Source organism: Carcharodon carcharias, chromosome 25 (assembly GCF_017639515.1).
Source record: "Carcharodon carcharias isolate sCarCar2 chromosome 25, sCarCar2.pri, whole genome shotgun sequence".
Taxonomy (NCBI): Eukaryota; Metazoa; Chordata; class Chondrichthyes; order Lamniformes; family Lamnidae; genus Carcharodon; species Carcharodon carcharias.
The window spans coordinates 13,241,905-13,262,886 of NC_054491.1; the positions used below are offsets into that span (position 1 = coordinate 13,241,905).

General features: G+C 38.2%; 1 protein-coding gene across 5 annotated transcripts in view; it reads left to right on the plus strand.

Annotated features, from left to right (window-relative positions):
- Positions 1-20,982, plus strand: part of LOC121269609 (cell adhesion molecule 1-like) — a 415,254-nt gene that overhangs the window by 358,982 nt on the left and 35,290 nt on the right. For all 5 annotated transcript variants that reach the window (XM_041174316.1, XM_041174312.1, XM_041174314.1 and 2 more), the window contains 3 exons: positions 1,441-1,537; positions 3,539-3,705; positions 11,466-11,537. In XM_041174316.1, coding sequence (XP_041030250.1) covers positions 1,441-1,537; positions 3,539-3,705; positions 11,466-11,537 — 336 coding nt within the window. The remainder of the gene's footprint in view (positions 1-1,440; positions 1,538-3,538; positions 3,706-11,465; positions 11,538-20,982) is intronic.

Genomic DNA, 20,982 nt, shown 5'->3' on the forward strand with positions numbered 1-20,982 from the left:
CCTTTGAATGTCATTCCTGTTGTGTGTCCCACTTAGCTTATCTACTGTGTCTATCCCTGGCTAGTTGAGGTAGAACAGAATGAGATTGCCATTCATTCTACTCCTGATCTTGCTGCTGTTAATAATAACCATGGTATGCATGGAATATACATGAAGTTGCTCATGTGATCTGTTATCTGATGTTCTTGCATGTCAAAGTAAAGGTTTTCAAATTTAAAAATGTGCTTGCACTAAACACAAATGCAAAAAATAGTGAACATATCCTGTACAATTTTAAAAACCTTCCTAACAATTTTGTAAATCGCCAATAAATAAAGTTAATACGGTTTCACTTTTTAATGGTACAGGGATGATATAATAAAGACTGAGCTAAACAGGATGAAATGTGTAATAAAATTTTGGGCAGTTGATTTAAATACATGATTATGAAATAAACCACAATTCTTAAACACTAAACTATTTCCTGTCAAGCAAATGCATTTGCATTTTGAGTTGGATACTATTAATTGCGTTATATTCAAGATATAATGCATGGGATGAACTATACTGAATTCAGAGGGAATTCAGAGCGACAGAAATCAAAGCAGTTGTGACTGAAATGCTTTATATTTGAACTTCCATTATGTTAATGTCATTGACAACCTACTTAAAATAAGAGGATTGACCCCAGTACCAAAATAGTGCCAATCTGAAAATTAGGCCAGAGTCTCCAAGCAAAATGTTAAATGGTTTTTCAGATGCTGATCAACCTTTTGGGCATTTTTTAATTTTGGATTTCTGGACTCCACAGCTTTTCCTTTATCTTGAGTATAGTACAATTATGTTTCAAAACAAAATTTTTGACAAAAACATGTTGAGAAATTCTACATTTAAAAAATCTGCTGCATAAAATAGGACTGTGCACCTATCAAAGAACTCTTGGGAAGAAATTATACCTCAAAATTTATGGCAACAAAGTGCTTGTCCTACTAATATACTGCCGTGGGAGATTTTCTTTAGCGAAGTGGCAGTGGGTTGAGTCTTGCATTTCACCCGAGCCATTCCGGCACCACCAGGATTAGTTTAATCAACATTTTGTTGAACCATTAATTGCCTGATTTTTTTACAGAGATAAAACCCTACACTTGGGGGAAGAATGTAAGGGAGGATCTTGGCGCTGCTTAAAATGGGTGGAAAGGGAGACAGAGGAGGCTGTTAATGGCATTTGGCGTGCTGTGTGATCACCTTCTATATAGTCAATGTCTCAGCTTACTGGGTAAAGAATCTCGGAATTTTAACGGCACGGAAGGAGGGCATTCGGCCCACCATGTCTGCATTCCACACCAATCTTGTGCACCGGCGCTCGGAAATGTGTGAAAGTTAGGAAAGCCCCCAGAGGAAAAGGAAGGGTGAAACTTCTTTCAAAAAAAGTGTTGAATTGTCTTTCTGTTATTTGTCCAGATAAGCCCCAAGTGCAGATTACTCTGAGCTATCCACAAGGCCTGACGAGAGAAGGCGACACTCTCGAGCTGGTTTGCACAGCCAATGGGAAACCACAGTAAGTGTATGAGCTTCAAACCTACAAGAGAGACTGATTTTTTTTTTTTGCTGTTGTGTTAGCTCTATTTATTTTTACACACAGTTAACCAATTCATTGGCCTATTGGGTCTGTACGGAGCTCTTATCGCAGTGATAAACTTTGAATTTAAATAGGACATTTGCCCAAGGTTGCTTCAACAATGATGATATTTGCAGTGTGTGTTTATGTACTCTATCCCAGTTCCACAATAGCATCAGACATTTAAAGATATTAACTTCAATTATCAATTAAATAATGTGTAACTTTTTTAAAATGAGCCACAGCCAACAAAACCCGCCTCTTAAACGCAAATAGACCATGAACACCAAGGGCCTGTTGGGAAACATATTTGTACTGTCATTTTTAGTTTATTAAATCAATTGATACAGAAATATCTTTTCCATTTCATCATTTTTTCTTTTTGGTGCATTAGTCATTTCATGAACAGCAGGCTATTTTTATTGGCCTTTATATGCATTGCAGGAAGTAGAATTTTCTTTTGCGGATCAGAAAGATCCTAAGTTTGATTTCTGACCTGGGCTGAATTAGGTGATTATCTTCTGTGACTACAATTAGCTTCACTGTCTTCGGTTGGCCTCAGTGCTCATTGCCTAAATGAGAGCACAGTTCAGCCACATGGTCCTAGTCCTCGTTGCTATGCAGTGGTTGGAAAGTACCTATAACAAAAGTAAAATACTGCAGGTACTGGAAATCTGTAACAAAAACAGAAAATGCTGAAAGCTCTCGGCAGGTCAGGCAGCAGGTGTGAAGGGTTAAAGCTTGAGGCTGAAGAAAGGTCACCAGATACATTAGCTCGCTTTCTCTCTTCACAGGTGCTGCCTGACCTGCTGAGTGATTCCAGCATTTTCTGGAAAGTATTTGTGTGTGAATGTTGATCATAGGACTGAATGACCTCTTGGTTAAAGGACCACGTAGGCTTGGCTATGCTATGCTCCATGACCCTTGACTCTCATATGAAAAATGGCTACTTGAACACAACAGTGGGCACCAATGAAACCATCCCCTGATATGGATCAGTGCCTTGAGAGGATGGTGAAAATTGGTTAGAAGCAAATCTATATACTGTTTAAAAAAAAATAATAAAAATCCTGCATCTTTGTGTGCATTCTTGTCAATTTTTTTCCATTATATCTTCTTAAGACCATGTTTATCATTGAAGCTGTCTATGTAAACTTCGCAAGGATACAGTAATTAAATCCTTACCTACTCCCTCTAGTGGTTAGTTACAGTGTGACCAGTATACATAGCCAATTTCTATGATAAATGTGGACCTAGAAACTTGTAATGGAAATATGAAGAACAGAATGTATCACTTCAAAAAGGGAACTTAATTACATTTGTGTTCCCTGGTCGAATAATCCCCTGCCCTCGAACCTCACTTCACCTAAAAACTACTCGACTCCCTGTACAATGTAATAGATAAAATTCAATTTGCCTGGGGAAATCTTGATAGCATGATGTATTTCAGCAATCAATATAGCTTCTCTCAGCTGGAACAGTTCTACTTAACTGGGTTGTGATGGAACAGAGGACATTGCCCGTAGAAGGGATTAGACCAAAGTGTTACAAAGTGATCTACCTGTTATTGTATAAGCTCATTTTTTGGTCATCAACCAAAATCGTCACAAGCAGAAGTCCTTAGAGATGCCAACAAACTGCATGTCATTCCTCTTAATCACACACAACCATATATCTTGGATGGAAGTGATGGAGTACAAGATCTGGATAGGTGAAGAGAAGGGAGAAAATTGATGTTTTTACGATATTTTGGCTTTGAGTTGGAGAAGTTCACAATTTATGACTGGAGCAAGTCACCTTTTCTCGATGTGTTTCAGATGGTTTATAATGAAAAATTATGAAGTGTAGATATTTGCTCAAAAGGAAGTAGTAAGTGGGAGAGGAAACTTTAACTTTTATGCACACTATACTCAATTCAATCTTATGAATGTTGTTCCGCAGGCCTAAACTCAGCTGGCAACGATTAGATGAGGAAATACCTGATCGTGCCATTTTGACTGAGAACTTAGTACTTGAGTCTCTAAATAAAACTGACAATGGGACCTACCGCTGCAGGGCCTTCAATGATGTTGGAGAATCATATGATGATTATGTCTTGTATGTCTATGGTATGTATAATTCCCATCTAAAGCTTATGTACCCTTTCTCCCTTTCCCCCCTCCCCTCCCTCTCTCTCTCTCTCTCTCTCCCAGATGCTAACCTTTTTTAAATAGCTTTTGTTGCTCATAGTTTTTGCATGTTAGAAATGTAATTTGTCTCTTGAATGTAAAGTAAATGAGAAAAAACGGTGATGGAATGTGTAAAAAAAAATGATAGTAATTCAGAGCTAGAAATGCTTCTAGATGCTTTTATTTACTAATTATAAATCTACTATGCTTTTCAAAAGTGTGTTGTGTGATTGTTGTGTGGAACCCAGTCCTTATTGTATACCACTGAATTTTGAATACCTGAGAACTAATGCTCCATGTGTATAAAGCACTTAGCATTTTTCGATTTGCATTGATGTTAAACCCATTCCTGCTACTACATGCTAAATATTTAATTAAAACTTTTTAAAAATTTGGCACATCCACTATATTTTTCATTGGAGTCAAACTTCTGGAAATGAAGCTGTTCAAGGTGAATTGCAGGCTGTAACAAGTAACCTTAGCAAGGGACTGAATTAAATCAGTGGCTATGTTGAGAAAAGCTGAAAATTTATTGTCTGTTTTGTGTCTGGTTTTGGAAACCTGGAGCTTAATATTTATCATTTTGTGGGCTCCCTTCCCTCCCCAACCCCTTCAAAAATTAAATATTTTAAAAAACCAAAGTTCATTCCTGTTTCTAACTTTCGACTTAGAATGGAGTTCATGCAAATAGAGTTATTGGAATTGATCATGCAATATTTTGTCCATTTACTCCCTCTAGCCTGGAATAGGGTGGCACTTCTCTCCAGTCACCATTAATGCTGCTTGGTGATCAGTTCGGGGTGGTCTCATGGTGAATGATTGCCAAGTTCAAACTCTCGTCCCTCTTCCTCCCCGCCCCAATTGGGATAACCCAAACCAGCTTCGAGTTAATCAGGTCCATCCCACTGATGGCAGGTATATTGGAGTAACTGATAGTCCCAGGCACTAGGTCACCAAATGGCTACATCCAAGTTGCATTTAGTACAATCTATAATGGAAAGTCTTGACGCACCACCTAATTTTTCTCCATGGCATCCAGCATTTCATTGAATGATCGTCATGTTCTTAATCAAAAATGAAGTGGTTTATAATAAGCTGGGTCCTCGAAACCTAAAGTATATATTGCATTGATTGTGTGCATGATTACATAATGTTTCCTTGCGAGTGGCATGTATCCTACCAATTGCATTTTGCAAAACGATAGTGCAGTAATGCTGGAAGACTCTCTAAAAGTTGCCGAGTCGGAGCTAAATGCTGCAGACGTAAAATACACTTATTTGAGAATGCATCCCAATTTAAGACAAGGGTAATTTTATGGTTAGCTACAATGAAGGATGAGTGTACCCCGAATAAATCACCTCCATGGGTTTCAATTTTGGAAAAAATAAGAGTTTTAAAGGCATTGCTCTTCATTGAGATCTTCTATGGAACCCTGAACACCACCTGTTTATCTCAGCAAATATTGCAGTGGATTCTCTGGAGTGATGTCAATCACAGGAGCCATTGGAGCCTGTCTGCTCCACAGCATTAATGGTGTTAACCTGCAACTAAACCACTTTAGTGCTGTAAGAATGGGATATAAACATGATAACTACTTGCATTTGTATAGCACCTTAATCATGGAAAAATATCCCAAGGTGCTTTGCTGGTTAGAATGTCACAAATATGAATGGCAAGCCAAAAGGGATATTCCTCATGACTTCCCAGAATATCTGGGCATCAAACAGGTGCTCTGACACTCAAATAATGAAATGCCTTCTCTGATATCATGGCTGGTGATGGCACAGCCCACAAAAGAAAGGCTGGCCTTTGCAAAACTGCTGGATCTACCTGTTGATATGTTTGCGATGAACAGCCGCCAGTGGACTTCTAGTTTCCTTTGCTACACAGAGCCTTTGCTAGCTGTGTGGAAGTGTTTGAAAGCGCTTGGGTTATGTAAGAAACCGGAAATGGGTTAGCTTGCTCTTTTTTCCACCCAGCCTTACCATTGGATAAGTTTTAGCCAACATTTGGAAATCGGAAGGAAAAAAAACCAGCCTTTGATCAGCCCAAATGGACGAATGGCTTGGAGCCGGCATGCTCCGAACACAAACCTCTGGTTAGCACCACCTCAGAATATCCGCTGCTGATTTTGCTAAAGGAAATAGTGCAGAGCACACTGAAGAAAAACTCCAAAAGATAAAAGGGTCATAATGTTAGTTTAAAGAAATGGAGATGACCAAGCAGGATAGTGCTTATCCATAAATTGTCTCCTCTCGAACAGTACTGACAGTAATATTATGCCATCGGTAGTGTTCCTGATGTGGATGTTTCTGTATTCCATCATTGTGGAATTCGTATCTACTTGAGATCAGCCTATTACTGGTTCACTTTGTACAAATGAAATTCACTGTTTCTTGTAGATATGTTCCAATATCAATAAAATACAAATAGCCTAAGAAATTTTACTCCCAAATACAGTCAACTATAGAAATTGAAGAATTCATTTCACTTCAAAAACAGCTGGCAGCTGTTGAATTGGTAATTGGGAACATTCCTTCTGGTCTGATTTCTAACTGAGATGGGAAATAATGCACATTTTAAATATAAGAAGACCAATCTAATGGGATGCAGTCTGGCAGTAATGTTTCGATGGGCCTCTCAAATATATGATACGGTGATTGAGCTGGAACAGACTGCATGGAATTATTCCAAATTGTTCTGTTTTTCAGATGAGTCTTCCTTCATCTTTTAGTCACTATTATAACTGAGTAATGTTCCATTGGTAACTGAGGACTCTATGTTCTAACAGCTTCTCATTCCAACTAAATTCAGTTCTATCACTTGCCCAAACTAAATCCTAATCATCAATAGGTTAAAATTTGAATTCTTCATAACAGTTGCCGCGAATTATGCCCCTTTCACTGGCTGTCAGTGAGTGTTCAGTCAGTGTGTAACTGATGTTGTCACGCTAAAATTGACTAGGCTCCTCCTGCCATTAATTTCAGCAGGAAGTGTAGTGTTTAAATGTAGCTCCATGCTGTTTCAGAATGAGCCCATGTCATTCATGGCTGGCTAATAAAATGCTGCCAAACCATTTCAGACCAGCTTTCCATTTCATCCTAAAATGGGAGTGCAATGTGGCCTTGGCAATTATGCTAGTCACACAGTACAAATGTATTGAAATTGAATTGCAGATAGTACAAGAGACTGCCTGAGCTTGGGGACAGAGTTTTATGTTTTTAGACTTTGTGATTCCCTAAACTTTTGGGAGTGACGCCCCCCGCCCCACCCCCAGGAACCTCCCCTCCCCACACGGCAACTGTGTGGTTTTAACCTCTCTCTTTGATTAGTATTGCATAATGGATTTTCAAAGCTAATTTAACTTAGTGCATGTCTGATAAAACCAATAATTTATGTGGTTTAGTTCCAGAAGGCAGCTTGCAAAATGGGCAATTTCAGACTGTGAAACAGATATGAATTACATTGCCACCTAGAAATCTTTCATAAACTGTAGACCTCTTTCCACCCACTTTGTTTCTGCTGTCTGTCTTGAGCAGTAAGATGGCATTTAAATAAGCACTATCATCCCTGGTACTCCTTATATGAAAAAGCTTTGTTAGAAACAATCACTAACTGCACGGCTTTCTATTTCTACCTTTCTGTTAATTTAACTTTTTTTAAACGAGCGTCAATGACAGCGTCAGGATTACTGGCTCGGGAGTGCTCCTGAGCCAGCAGTGTGAGCAAGTTGAGTTAACATCACTAGGGAGATAGTCCTTAACCCAGTGGTGCTCCAACTTCAATTGTGCATGTTAATATCAGCTCACTCACGCTGTCAGGCACAGTAACTCCAGCATTTCACAACCCCCCTGTGCCATCAGTGCTTGCTGCTTAAACAAATCAAAGTGAAGCTAAGGTAAATTATTCTTTTTAACACTCTCACTTTTTATAAGGGGTGGCTGGGGGGAGGAGGAATTGCAGAGTCGAATGCAGGTCTAAAATAAATCAGACCTGCTGGAGACACAACTGTCATCTGACATCAAATCCAACCCTCTTGTTCCAGTTTGTTAACTATGAAATACTGTTGGTACAATCCATTTCTGATATAAAAATATTAACACTTTATTTGATGTGTTCCAAAGTATTTTGGTCTCTGTACATGTAGAATAACATTTTCATGCAGTTACCAACCATTCAAAGAGATTGGATTTATTTATTGCCAACTGACAGGCAATTGTTGTCAATATTAAAATGTAATAAAAGTGATATTAATAATTTATGCCAAAACTGGCATTTCTTACTAACAAATGTAAATGTAATTCACCTGTTTAAAAAAAAATTCAATTCACAGCAAACTTCAGGCAAAATGTCATCTAGAACACTTTGTTTAATTAAAATGAGTGTGTTTGCCTTGGACACACATTCAGCACAAGGACATATTAAAGATGCTCATCTTTTCTGTGTTGAGTTTTACAGCTGCTGTACTATTGTAGATCTATGTTTCAACTTCGTGTCATCTGTTTTCACAGAATTAATGGCACATGCAGGAGTTTCAGTTTTAACCTGTGTGGAAAGCAGCAATGCCTTTGTTCATTCTCCGCATACTTCCTAACTCCCTAAGTTGAGTTGCTTTCACATTGTATGTAACACCACAAGCACGGAGTTAATCCTTGTGAAAGTGTTCCTTACACGGATGAGACTGACCTATATATAAATGGTAATGCCTGTGAATTAAAAGTTCCGCTTATACAAAAGCGTATTAATATTTTATCAAAACAGTGGTTGGTGGGAGGAGGATAGCGGTTTCCATTATTTGTTCACTGCCAGATAAGGCAGGTCTGATGCATTAGGCATCTTATATTCAGAGAAATGTCAGAGGCATTGTCGAACAGAAATTTAAATTTGTGGCAACGTGCAAAGTGACCGTTTGACAAATTTCCGTCGCCCTTCCATGAAGCTCCTGCTGTGTAGCAATTCTCACTTTCATTTTTTTATTTGAATGAGTCTTGGGTCAATTTCATGATTCTATTTTCCCCTGTTAGACGAAAGTGCCACTTCCCCACCGCCTACTCCTCCCCAATCCCTGTCATTTGTGTTGCAGTGTTTTCTGGTCCGGATGATGGCTTTTTCAAGAAAACTCTTATGACTATCCCACTGTGATGTGGCAATTTACTACAAATGCGTTGAGTTATTTCGGTAATGATTGTGCTATATACTTGTGCCAAGACCTTGTCTGTGAGCAGTCTTTGAGGATAGTGTAGGAGCGTCATAGGAAGTGTTGAGCAAGAGTACAAATAAATTTGGAACAATTCAAACTGAAATATGCACCTTTGGCTAAGCAAGGACAGTAGCATAGTGGTAATATCACTGGATAGTAACCCAACAGCCTGGATTAATGCTCTGGAGATGCAAGTTCAAATCCCATTATGGCAGCTGGGGGAATTTAAATTCAATTAGTTAATAATCTGGAATAAAAAGCTAGTCTCAATAATTATAATGAAACTACTGGATTGTCGTCAAAATCCATCTGTTTCACTGATGTCCTTCAGAGAAGGAGATCTGCCACCCTTATCTGGTCTGACCTCTATTTGACTCCAGAGCCACATCAATATGGCTGACACTCAACTGTCCTCTGAAATGGCCTCGCAAGCCAGACAGTTGTCAGTGGCTCGCCACTGCCTGCTGAAGAGCAATTGTGGATGGGCAATAAATGCTGGCCATGCCAACATGGTCACATCTTAAGAACATTTTTTTTTAAACTAGCTGTAGTTTCTAGGAGTTCACTTGCATTTATGTTAGGCGGGAGGTCAAGAGAAGTAATCCTAATTGATTGGCCAAAAAAAAATGGAACATCATCATTTACATATAACATTTTTATATTTGCATTCCTGTCAATCAAAATTTAAGAACATAGGTTGGAAAATCATGATGGCGTTTTTTACTACATGATGCTGATGTTCAAAATTTTGGAACTTATTGATGGGCCACAACTCTGTTGCTCCCCTCATTATGCAGGAAGAGTTTAGCTGAATAAAGTCATGGCTTTCCAGCATTCAGGATTGCATCGGTAAGGGTCAACCCATAACAAAAGTGAGCATTCCCCAGAAAACCATGAGACCCACATAAAGTTGGCAATGAGTTTTCAGGAATTTCAAACATCGATTTCTCTCTTGAATAAGAATTTATTTCATCACAAAATAGAATTTTAATTGATTCTCATCAGCAATCTCAATTGAGAATTTACAGTAAATATTTCCGACAGGTTGAATTTTCACTTCCTTTATCAAAGTGCATCATGGTATTAAGGACCATGATAGACACATGATGAAAATTGAGATAAGAACATTCTCAGTATGAAACACAGCCAATCCTTTAAAAAGCATTTTTTTTTTCTGTCGCTGTAATGATACTTGATTTAATTCAAATTTTCATTGGTATAAAACATTTGACAGTACAGTTCCTTAATGTTGGCACATTTTTCATTCATAATGGAGTCCATCAATATGGCTTACCTTTGAGGATAAGCTTTGTTGATGTTTCAGAAAAGTAAAATTGATGCTGTGCAGCTAGATGGGGTTGCATTTCGACATCTTTTATTTTCTGTCCATTTCATTTTCCCCTAATGTGCCATGGATCACCAATATTACCATGATAGTCAATGATTAAGTGGTAAATGAAGGAGAGCTATGGTGACAAGCCCTCCTCTTCCACCATTTCCTTTAGAACAGTCTAATTTCCACCCTACATCTTTCCACGATGGCACTGCTGAACTTGAGATCTCCAGTGTGGGGAAAGCACTGATACCAAATTGTTTTCCTGCCATTCCGGATGCTTGGGCACCACAGCTCTTGAATGTCCTGTTGAATTGCCTTCCTGTCAGATGGAGGTTTCACAATTGAAGCCTTTGAAGTGGAACACTTGTAAATTGTGATCTGGGGGACCTTTTTTTCATTGAAACTGATAAGTGGGCAACAAAGCATTATAATCTTAGCATGGTTCCCTCCTGGACTTTCACTTAATGCACTCTTTGAGGTAATGCCCGTTTGAAAATAATTCTCCCTTTACTTACTGATAGCTTGACCTAGAATATATTGTGGTGGAAATTGAGCTATTTTAAAAAGAAATACAAAGTCCAGAATTACATCTTCAGAAGCCATTGAAACTAGACTGGTTAATGTGACCTTTCATCACTATTCTTTTTGCATACTTTCCACCCCTGAGGCACTGTACTGCATCTCCAAGCTAATAACATCTCATCACACTCAGGTGTTCTGCTACATTGAATTGCGCACTAAATATGATTTTGATGTCAAGCCTATATTTTGGTGTAGAACATCTTAAATCCGTAACAACTAACAATGCCATTAGTAATGCATAGTAACTATTTTAATATCTGGGAAAAGTTGTGGAGGAGACAAGGAAGCACATTAAAAAGCCATCTGGGATTTATCTATGACTTATGATTACCTTCATTTCTTCAGTGTTAAATGAAGCTTATGGAATTTCTGTTTTGTATCACAGTTTTTGACACGGTCAGAAATGGTACATGGCGGGGGTATGGCAGGAGGTAGAGATCTCAATTGGAAAAAGCCATCACACGAGCCAAAGAAATTAGAATTTGTTATTTATTTAAATTATTTTCATTTTTGTGATTTCATGTGAAAAATGTTGTGTATTTCATTTGTGTTTTTATTCATTTTTTCCTTTTTACCATCTAGATGCACCCACTACTACCCCACCTCCCACTACAACCACCACTACTACCACAACCATCCCCACCATCACCAAAGGTACAGTACCCACATACCATCTTGCTTTTTGCCCTCAATGCTACTCTTTTTTTTGTACATTGGAATATTAACAGCAGTTTGTGTGAATCTAGGCTGAACCCTACTGACAGAGCTTCAGGGTACAAATTGAAATGTCACCTCGGGATTGAATTTCCTGACAGAATGGCTGTTTAGTTTTGAATTGACAGATTGAGATTTTGTGACTGCTGCGTGCTTGTGCTTTCAGAGGAACGTTACACAATCTTCTGAAAAATGCTTTCCAATACAGGATCACTTTTTTAAAAAAAAATCTTGCGTTTCTTGGATCTAGCGTTTTTACAAGCCCTCTTTGCCAAATGCATTTTGTTTTGTTGACCCGCTGTATTGTTGTTAGTTATTTAGTTTGAATACTGGGACTCTTGACAAAAGCAGGTTTCCACCAAACCTTTGATAGTGTTACAACATCAAGGTGACAACCCAAAGATTTAACCTTGACACTAGCCCAATTTCAACAGCACTTTTTTTCATGCAAAGTATAGGATTCAGTTGGCGCAAAGAATGACAATTGCCATCTGTTTTTTTTTATTGTTGAGAAGGTCTACTATCCGAATAAAAATATGCCTATCGGACAATTTTCTGATTGGACCCGAGGAAAGACAAGAAGCCTATTATGTAAAAGACACAACGGAAAATAATTGATTCCAATGCGTTCCATACCATTGTGTTGCATACATGGTAAATAAAATTCTCGAGGAATTTGATAGGGTAGATACTGCGTGGATATTTCCCCTATCTGGGTGGTCTAGAACAAGTGTTTGCAGTCTCAGAATAAGGGGTCCCATCCACTTAGGACAGAGCTGAGGAGAAATTATTTAACTAAGGGTTGTGAATCTTTGGAATTCTTTATGCTAGAGACTGTAGTTGCTGAGTTATTGAATAGATTCAAGACAGATGTCGAAAGATTTTTGAGTACAAAAGGAATTGTGCAATAATGCAGGAAGGTGGAGTTGAGGTTGACAATCAGCCATAATCTTGGAAGTCATAATGGCAGAACAGGCTCAAAGGGCCGAATAGCCTACTCTTGCCCCTACTTCTAAAAGGATTGTAAAGCACCACCTCCTAAAAATCTCTCAAAATTAGGTAATAATGAATTTATCCGCTCAGAATAATCCTGAGGGAAAAGGGAGTGTTCAACTCTATGTTTTAATACATGTTAGAGTTGTCAGAGCCAAGAATATCCATGAGACAATCAAAATTAAGTGACATTTTAAATTGATGCCATAATTGGCAAATGGCCCTTTGGCATAACCAAGCAGTGAGCCTGATCATCAGATGTTGTGGGGATTTTGCTCACTGAGTGGAATAACCCATCCCTCTGGAAGGTAAAGGAAATCTGGTAAAAGGTCAGTGACATTATAGGGTTACAGTGATGCTATAAAGTATAATGGAATGGTGTTCTCCTTACTCCATGCTGTTTTTCTGCCTTGAAACACACTCCTAGCTGTTCTTATACAGAAGCTGTATGGGACTGCTGGCACCTTTTTACAATAAGAGACATAATTTTGTCTGAATTGAGAAGGCTCTCATAATTGAATTACTCAATACAGATTGCATTGTGCATCTGCAGCTGGAGTACTTTGATTCCATAAATGTATTACAAGGAATTAGTGTCCCATATATAAAAGATCATACAGCAACTAGTCTCACAACGTAAATTCCAACTCAAGCAATCCATCACATGTCCAAATTTGGCCAGATAATGCTCCAAGATGAAGTTAAACATGATATGTTTCACTCCCTCTTCTTGTAGCTTGGTGGATTCCTAGTCTGCCTGCTCACTGATAACAGTGAAATATCAGCAACATAATCTGAAGGAAACACTGCCTGGTGGCCTGCTCTTTTAAACAGGGGGTCACACAATTGTAAGCAACCTATAAATTGGGAAATGACTCAAGGGAAGAATAAAAGGAATTGACAAATGCATCTGCAGTTTTCCTTTGAGAATAGTTTGATTTCCTTTTCAAATAATCCCTAAAAGTGGAAGGCGAGGATTCAGGAAGTGTGGACTGAAATGCTTTCGCCCCATAGCATTAATACATGCTTAACCGCTTCTTTTGAAAATTTAATTCATCCAATTTGTTAAATGTTTTTGGGGCTTTCCCTCAAGTGAAGAATCTGCAAATGAGTTTCTTCCATTGAGGGACCATTTAGATGCATCTGTGCACACACTCAGTCTGTGCATCTTCTATATATAAAGTAGGCTGATAGCCTTTATCACATTTGCTATGTCCTTGATGAATTCACATTAGGAAACCATTGAAAAGGGAACTGAGCTCTAAACACACATACAGAACAATTACAGAAAGCTATTAATTATATACATTAAAATTGATCTTTGTCAATTTACCCATTGACAGGCAACTTATCTGTGCTATCCCAATTACTCCCATTTACTAGCAATTGACATACTTATTTAACCTTGTGTATATACTGTTATGATCCCAGCTGATGTTACTACTGGACAAGTCAAATACCGAGGTGGAACCCAGCTCGGTAGATCCTAACTTTTATTTTTTGTTTAGATATGTGGCTACTGAGCAGAGTCACGGGAGTCAGTTAATGGATTTTTAACAGAAGAATATAATATTTATTAAACAAGAAAAGATTAACTATATTCAATACTCCTTCACCCACAACTATATACTTACAGATATATATATATATTTGTAAGGATAACACAAGTTACAAAAGTTATCTTATACTCTAATGTTTACGTTAAGTACACAGTCCATGTAAGCCAATAGGTGACCTGTGGTCAGACACACCACACTTTGAAACCATGACAGGTGCCACCCCAAACAGATGCTATGGATTTTTCAACAACTCGCCATGACACTTGTCACACCATGAGCCAACCAGTCTCACTGAACTCCATCTTTCACACAAGATTTATTATCCCCACTTTCAAAGAACTCACTTTGGAATCTTCTCCCAAACCGACGCTTTCTCTCAGATGTCTTTTGCAATTATCCACCTCCAGGGTTTTGAACACTCCTTCTGATGTTCCTCTCCCCTGGATTGCCACATGCATTCAAACTTCCTTCCACGCACTCTCTCAAATGCTCAGCTGTGCCAGTCATACAGCACTGCTTCGCGTGCCCATGGTAAAGAGTTACAGACCTTTGACTGTCCCCTCGGATCTCCTGGCTTCTCACACGCCTATATTGCTTTGAATCTGCATCCTGCAGCTTCCTTCTCTTCAAGCTTGGAGCCCCCCTCTCTGCTGTTTACTTTCATGTGCACAGAACAGGACCATTTCCAGATTCCTGCCCTTATCCTTTGACTGGAATGCCCTCTTGGATCTTCCCTGTTCCACTCCCCTGGATTTTGGGACTTTCTTCTTTAGTTTCTGGAACCTGCTTCTACAGTTTCTTCTCCTGGCAGCTGGCTTCGACTTTAGTTTAGTTTTGGACTGGCTATCTGTTCACTTTAGGCTGTTTCTGCTGGCAACTGCTTCCAACTAAACTCAAACTGCTTTTCTTTAGTTTTTTCTGTGTGTGTGTGTGTGGAGAGGGGGGGTGTGGGGGGCTCCCTCACTGGACCCCTGTTACTGGGCAACAGCACAGTTCTTTTTCACCTTGTTTGTTTTACTCTCAAGAGTCAAAAAATCTTCATTAAAATGCAGGCATCTTTTAAAGTGAAACTAAAATCCAACTTCTTTTCTTAACACTCAAATACCAAAGTACAAATTAAACTTAAAGATGTACCCTATTCTTAACACACCCAAATACACACATAACTTACTTAAACTATCTCCATTTCCTAACAATACAGTAATTATGTCTGAAGTGACCTCTACGGTGAACTGCCTTTCATACAATCTTGCAGCTCAGAAGGAGGCCATTCAGTCTGTCCAAATGATCTGGATTTTTGAAGAAAACCAATTACACCCAGTTCCCTGCTCTTTCACTATCACCTTGCATGTTTCTCCCTTCAAGTATTTATCCAATTTCCTATTGAAAGTTACAAATCAATTTTTATATAAGCTTGGGACAAAATATCGAAAAAAAATCAAAATTCAAGCCATATTTTTCTTAAATATGGGGATAGATGATAACCTAGTTCTTGCACTGTTGGACTGAGGGTGGCTCAGTAACAGAGAAACAACGATAGATCAAAAGATTGGGAATAACTGAAACTGGGCTTGGGCTTCAACTGCTTCCAGTGTAAACCACCGCTTGTTTTTCTCCATTTCCATCCCCAACCATTCTTCAATCCTCAATGTCAGCAAAGATGGTAGGCAAAGAATGTCCCCAGCACTATTTTCTATAGAGGTACCTCAATTCAAATGTCCTTATATTCTGGACACAGATCAAAAGTTGTGCAAGCCCGAAGGTTTCAGTACATCTAAGCCCTTCCGGTACCATTGCTGATCACTGATGTCAGCTGACTAATCTAGTAGAGGGCCAAAATGGTGATTATCAGCAAAGGATGGGACAAGGAAGCTGGGGGGTTGGTGAGGGGTGCATGGAGGATAAGCTTAAATCTTCACTATCTCTAAATATTTTTAATATCCCTTTTCTGGAGGCATGATTTCTCTGAAGGTATTATCGCCAGAGTTAGATGTTTCAGAGCCTCAAAAGATAAGTGCTCTCACAGGACTGTGGGCAGTTAGTGTAAATAATCAGTGTCACATGAGTTTTGCTACTTACTGGCCATGGTGCTGAACTCATCTTGCTTCAATGCCTTCTGCTATTGAAGCAGGCTCTGTGGAATCAAATAACCCTTTCTCTGAATTAGTTTTTGCTTGTTCATTCCTACTTCAACATCCATCATGCATTTGTCTTGAGTGTGTTGTAAGTACAAAGATTAAAAGTTCATAATGTTTTGAAACTGTTTGCTTAATTTAAGGTAAATTGGAGTAGTGAAAGGGTTCAAGTGACCTACTCCAAATCTTGTTTGGTAGTGAGCCTTGATGGCTTGGTTGCAATGGGGACAATAAGGCCCAGATAGATTTACGGGGAAGAAGGTGAAAAACACGTCTGTGGAAAAATGGCAAGGACATCTTGTAATGACTCTGGGTAGACTATTGGTCTCCAATTCTCAGGGAAGTCTTAGGAATGTCAGGTTTTGTAAACATTTATGCTTTAAATTGTCTATTCAATTTCAAGATTGAATTGAGTTGGTGGTCTAAAGGTGAGCTAATTAGCACATCTACCTGGATGCAAAGGCCATGTGATTAACATTGCCATGGAGATGGGCTATGAGAGGGGAAAGAGTCCATCACAAGTCATTGCAGAATTGGATTGCAGAGTTTTTCTTAAATACCCCGGAACCTTGCAGACATGTCAGTCTGCAAAAATCTGGGAGAGCGAAGGACCAGAGATGGCCAATCTCTGTTCATCACACGGTGTGTTGGTAGGAGCTCATGCTCAGATGGAACAGATCAAGTTTGTGAGGATTTAAATGAGGCTGGAAGATTCACCTAGCTTTGGCTAAAGGGAGGAATCAATTGTGAAAGTCAATTTGGCAATTAGAAGTTATTTGGCTGGAAAGGTAAAAGGAAGCAAGCCATCGGGAACTGAGAATGGTCTTGGACTGATTCCGAGAGACTGAAGTTCCATTTAAAGCACCGAGAAAAGTATAAACACGGAAGGGGATTTTTGATGGTTTTATAAGTTAAATCGGGAGTCTTTTCTGTAGTTTAGAGTATAAGTTGCCTACTAAGTAGTGTTTAGACAATGTTTCTTTTGGTTTGTTTATCACAATACAAGCCTTAGAACTTAAAAGTCTTGCTGTATGATCCTTCCAGTCAGTGTTTGGAAATTCAGATATCTTTTTATAAGTTATCAGCCTATACTGGGATTGTAACATGTGCATGTAAATCTAAGGATGTAAGGTTTAACCGCAGTAACTTTGCAGTTTAAAAAAAATAGAATTATTTTATAATTTTTTTTTGGTTAGAGTATTCATGTTGCAAATTTTCCACATTTAGTCAGTGTAGGTAAGCTAGAAGTGATACTGCAGTAGTGATACTGCAGTAGTGATATTGCAGTAGTGATATTGCTAGAAGTGATACTGCAGTAGTGATACTGCAGTAGTGATACTGCAGTAGTGATATTGCAGTAGTGATACTGCAGTAGTGATACTGCAGTAGTGATACTGCAGTAGTGATATTGCAGTAGTGATATTGCAGTAGTGATATTGCAGTAGTGATATTGCTAGAAGTGATACTGCAGTAGTGATACTGCAGTAGTGATACTGCAGTAGTGATATTGCAGTAGTGATATTGCAGTAGTGATATTGCAGTAGTGATATTGCAGTAGTGATATTGCAAGAAGTGATACTGCAGTAGTGATATTGCAGTAGTGATATTGCAGTAGTGATATTGCAGTAGTGATATTGCAGTAGTGATACTGCAGTAGTGATACTGCAGTAGTGATATTGCTAGAAGTGATACTGCAGTAGTGATACTGCAGTAGTGATACTGCAGTAGTGATACTGCAGTAGTGATACTGCAGTAGTGATACTGCAGTAGTTATATTGCTAGAAGTGATATTGCTAGAAGTGATATCGCTAGAAGTGATATCGCTAGAAGTGATATCGCTAGAAGTGATATCGCTAGAAGTGATATCGCTAGAAGTGATATTGCTAGAAGTGATATTGCTAGAAGTGATATCGCTAGAAGTGATATCGCTAGAAGTGATATTGCTAGAAGTGATATTGCTAGAAGTGATATTGCTAGAAGTGATACTGCAGCAGTGATACTGCAGTAGTGATACTGCAGTAGTGATACTGCAGTAGTGATACTGCAGTAGTGATACTGCAGTAGTGATATTGCAGTAGTGATATTGCTGTAGTGATATTGCTAGAAGTGATATTGCTAGAAGTGATATTGCTAGAAGTGATATTGCTAGAAGTGATATTGCAGTAGTGATATTGCAGTAGTGATATTGCAGTAGTGATATTGCAGTAGTGATATTGCAGTAGTGATATTGCTAGAAGTGATATTGCTAGAAGTGATATTGCTAGAAGTGATATTGCTAGAAGTGATATTGCTAGAAGTGATATTGCTAGAAGTGATATTGCTAGAAGTGATATTGCTAGAAGTGATATTGCTAGAAGTGATATTGCTAGAAGTGATATTGCTAGAAGTGATATTGCTAGAAGTGATATTGCTAGAAGTGATATTGCTAGAAGTGATATTGCTAGAAGTGATATTGCTAGAAGTGATATTGCTAGAAGTGATATTGCTAGAAGTGATATTGCTAGAAGTGATATTGCTAGAAGTGATATTGCTAGAAGTGATATTGCTAGAAGTGATATTGCTAGAAGTGATATTGCTAGAAGTGATATTGCTAGAAGTGATATTGCTAGAAGTGATATTGCTAGAAGTGATATTGCTAGAAGTGATATTGCTAGAAGTGATATTGCTAGAAGTGATATTGCTAGAAGTGATATTGCTAGAAGTGATATTGCTAGAAGTGATATTGCTAGAAGTGATATTGCTAGAAGTGATATTGCTAGAAGTGATATTGCTAGAAGTGATATTGCTAGAAGTGATATTGCTAGAAGTGATATTGCTAGAAGTGATATTGCTAGAAGTGATATTGCTAGAAGTGATATTGCTAGAAGTGATATTGCTAGAAGTGATATTGCTAGAAGTGATATTGCTAGAAGTGATATTGCTAGAAGTGATATTGCTAGAAGTGATATTGCTAGAAGTGATATTGCTAGAAGTGATATTGCTAGAAGTGATATTGCTAGAAGTGATATTGCTAGAAGTGATATTGCTAGAAGTGATATTGCTAGAAGTGATATTGCTAGAAGTGATATTGCTAGAAGTGATATTGCTAGAAGTGATATTGCTAGAAGTGATATTGCTAGAAGTGATATTGCTAGAAGTGATATTGCTAGAAGTGATATTGCTAGAAGTGATATTGCTAGAAGTGATATTGCTAGAAGTGATATTGCTAGAAGTGATATTGCTAGAAGTGATATTGCTAGAAGTGATATTGCTAGAAGTGATATTGCTAGAAGTGATATTGCTAGAAGTGATATTGCTAGAAGTGATATTGCTAGAAGTGATATTGCTAGAAGTGATATTGCTAGAAGTGATATTGCTAGAAGTGATATTGCTAGAAGTGATATTGCTAGAAGTGATATTGCTAGAAGTGATATTGCTAGAAGTGATATTGCTAGAAGTGATACTGCAGTAGTGATATTGCAGTAGTGATACTGCTAGAAGTGATATTGCAGTAGTGATACTGCAGTAGTGATATTGCAGTAGTGATATTGCAGTAGTGATATTGCAGTAGTGATACTGCTAGAAGTGATATTGCTAGAAGTGATATTGCAGTAGTGATACTGCAGTAGTGATACTGCAGTATAACAAGATGTCAAGGATTCCATCCTGGACACAACAGCCATTGAAATGCTCTTGTTCATTCTCTGTGGAGTGGTGGCTTTTTTTTTTAAAAAGTGATATCCTGTTCTGTGAAAGAGTAAGCCGTTTGCATGGCAATCTTAATTACCTCCTGAAGCTCTGATAGTCTGCTACTGATTAAATGCTAAGATCTTCCAATATATCCTTATTGCCATTCGACTGAACTACTACACTTGAAAATGAATAGCTTTCCCTTTAAAAAAAAAATCACTTTTTTGGCATTTTCTCCTTAATGTTGCCAAAGACCAATTGGAACCAGAGGATCAATTTGAATTAACTCCTTGATTTGCTTTTTTAAGCAATAGATATTCATGATAATTAGTGAGGGCAATTTGTGGAATTGATTGCCTCCCTGTTTCAACATAAACTGCTGTAATCATCCGATTTTTGTGGCCAGCATAAATTCTATGTATTTGCTGTGAACAGACACAGCGCTGTTGCATTGTGATGCTTCTGTTTCTTTTATCCTTTAGAAAATCCTGCCTCATATTTCAAATTCTGACCAGCTTCTCTCTGTTTCTCTTCTGATTATCATTTACAAGTTCCTGCAGGATATGCATTGACTTATTTGTCCTTGTCATCTACTTCATTATGATCAAGAATGTTATGACAGGATAATTTTGTGCTTTTGAAGATTGCAGTGATTCATTCGTGTTTTTGAAAATCATACTGTCAAAGCACTCTTCTTTGAGGAGTGGTTATTTTTGCAGCCACAAAACACTTCACAGTTTTGTTGGCCCAAGATTGGATGGGGTAAAACATACCTTTCTTTTTAAAAAAAACTTTTGTCATAATAAATTGCTTTTGATTTATGGCACATTCATTCAGTGTCCTTGTGTTGAGAATAATAGGATTCAGAATTGAGTCTTTTGGTCAGAGCCTTACAAATTCAGCCTGGGCTGCCTCTCAAATAGTATTCCATTAATCAGGATCCGCTGAAACCACTAGTTAAGCAAGCAGTGGTGCCAACAAAATAAAACCTTAACAGTGATACAAATTGATGTGTGGGGGCAGCAGAGC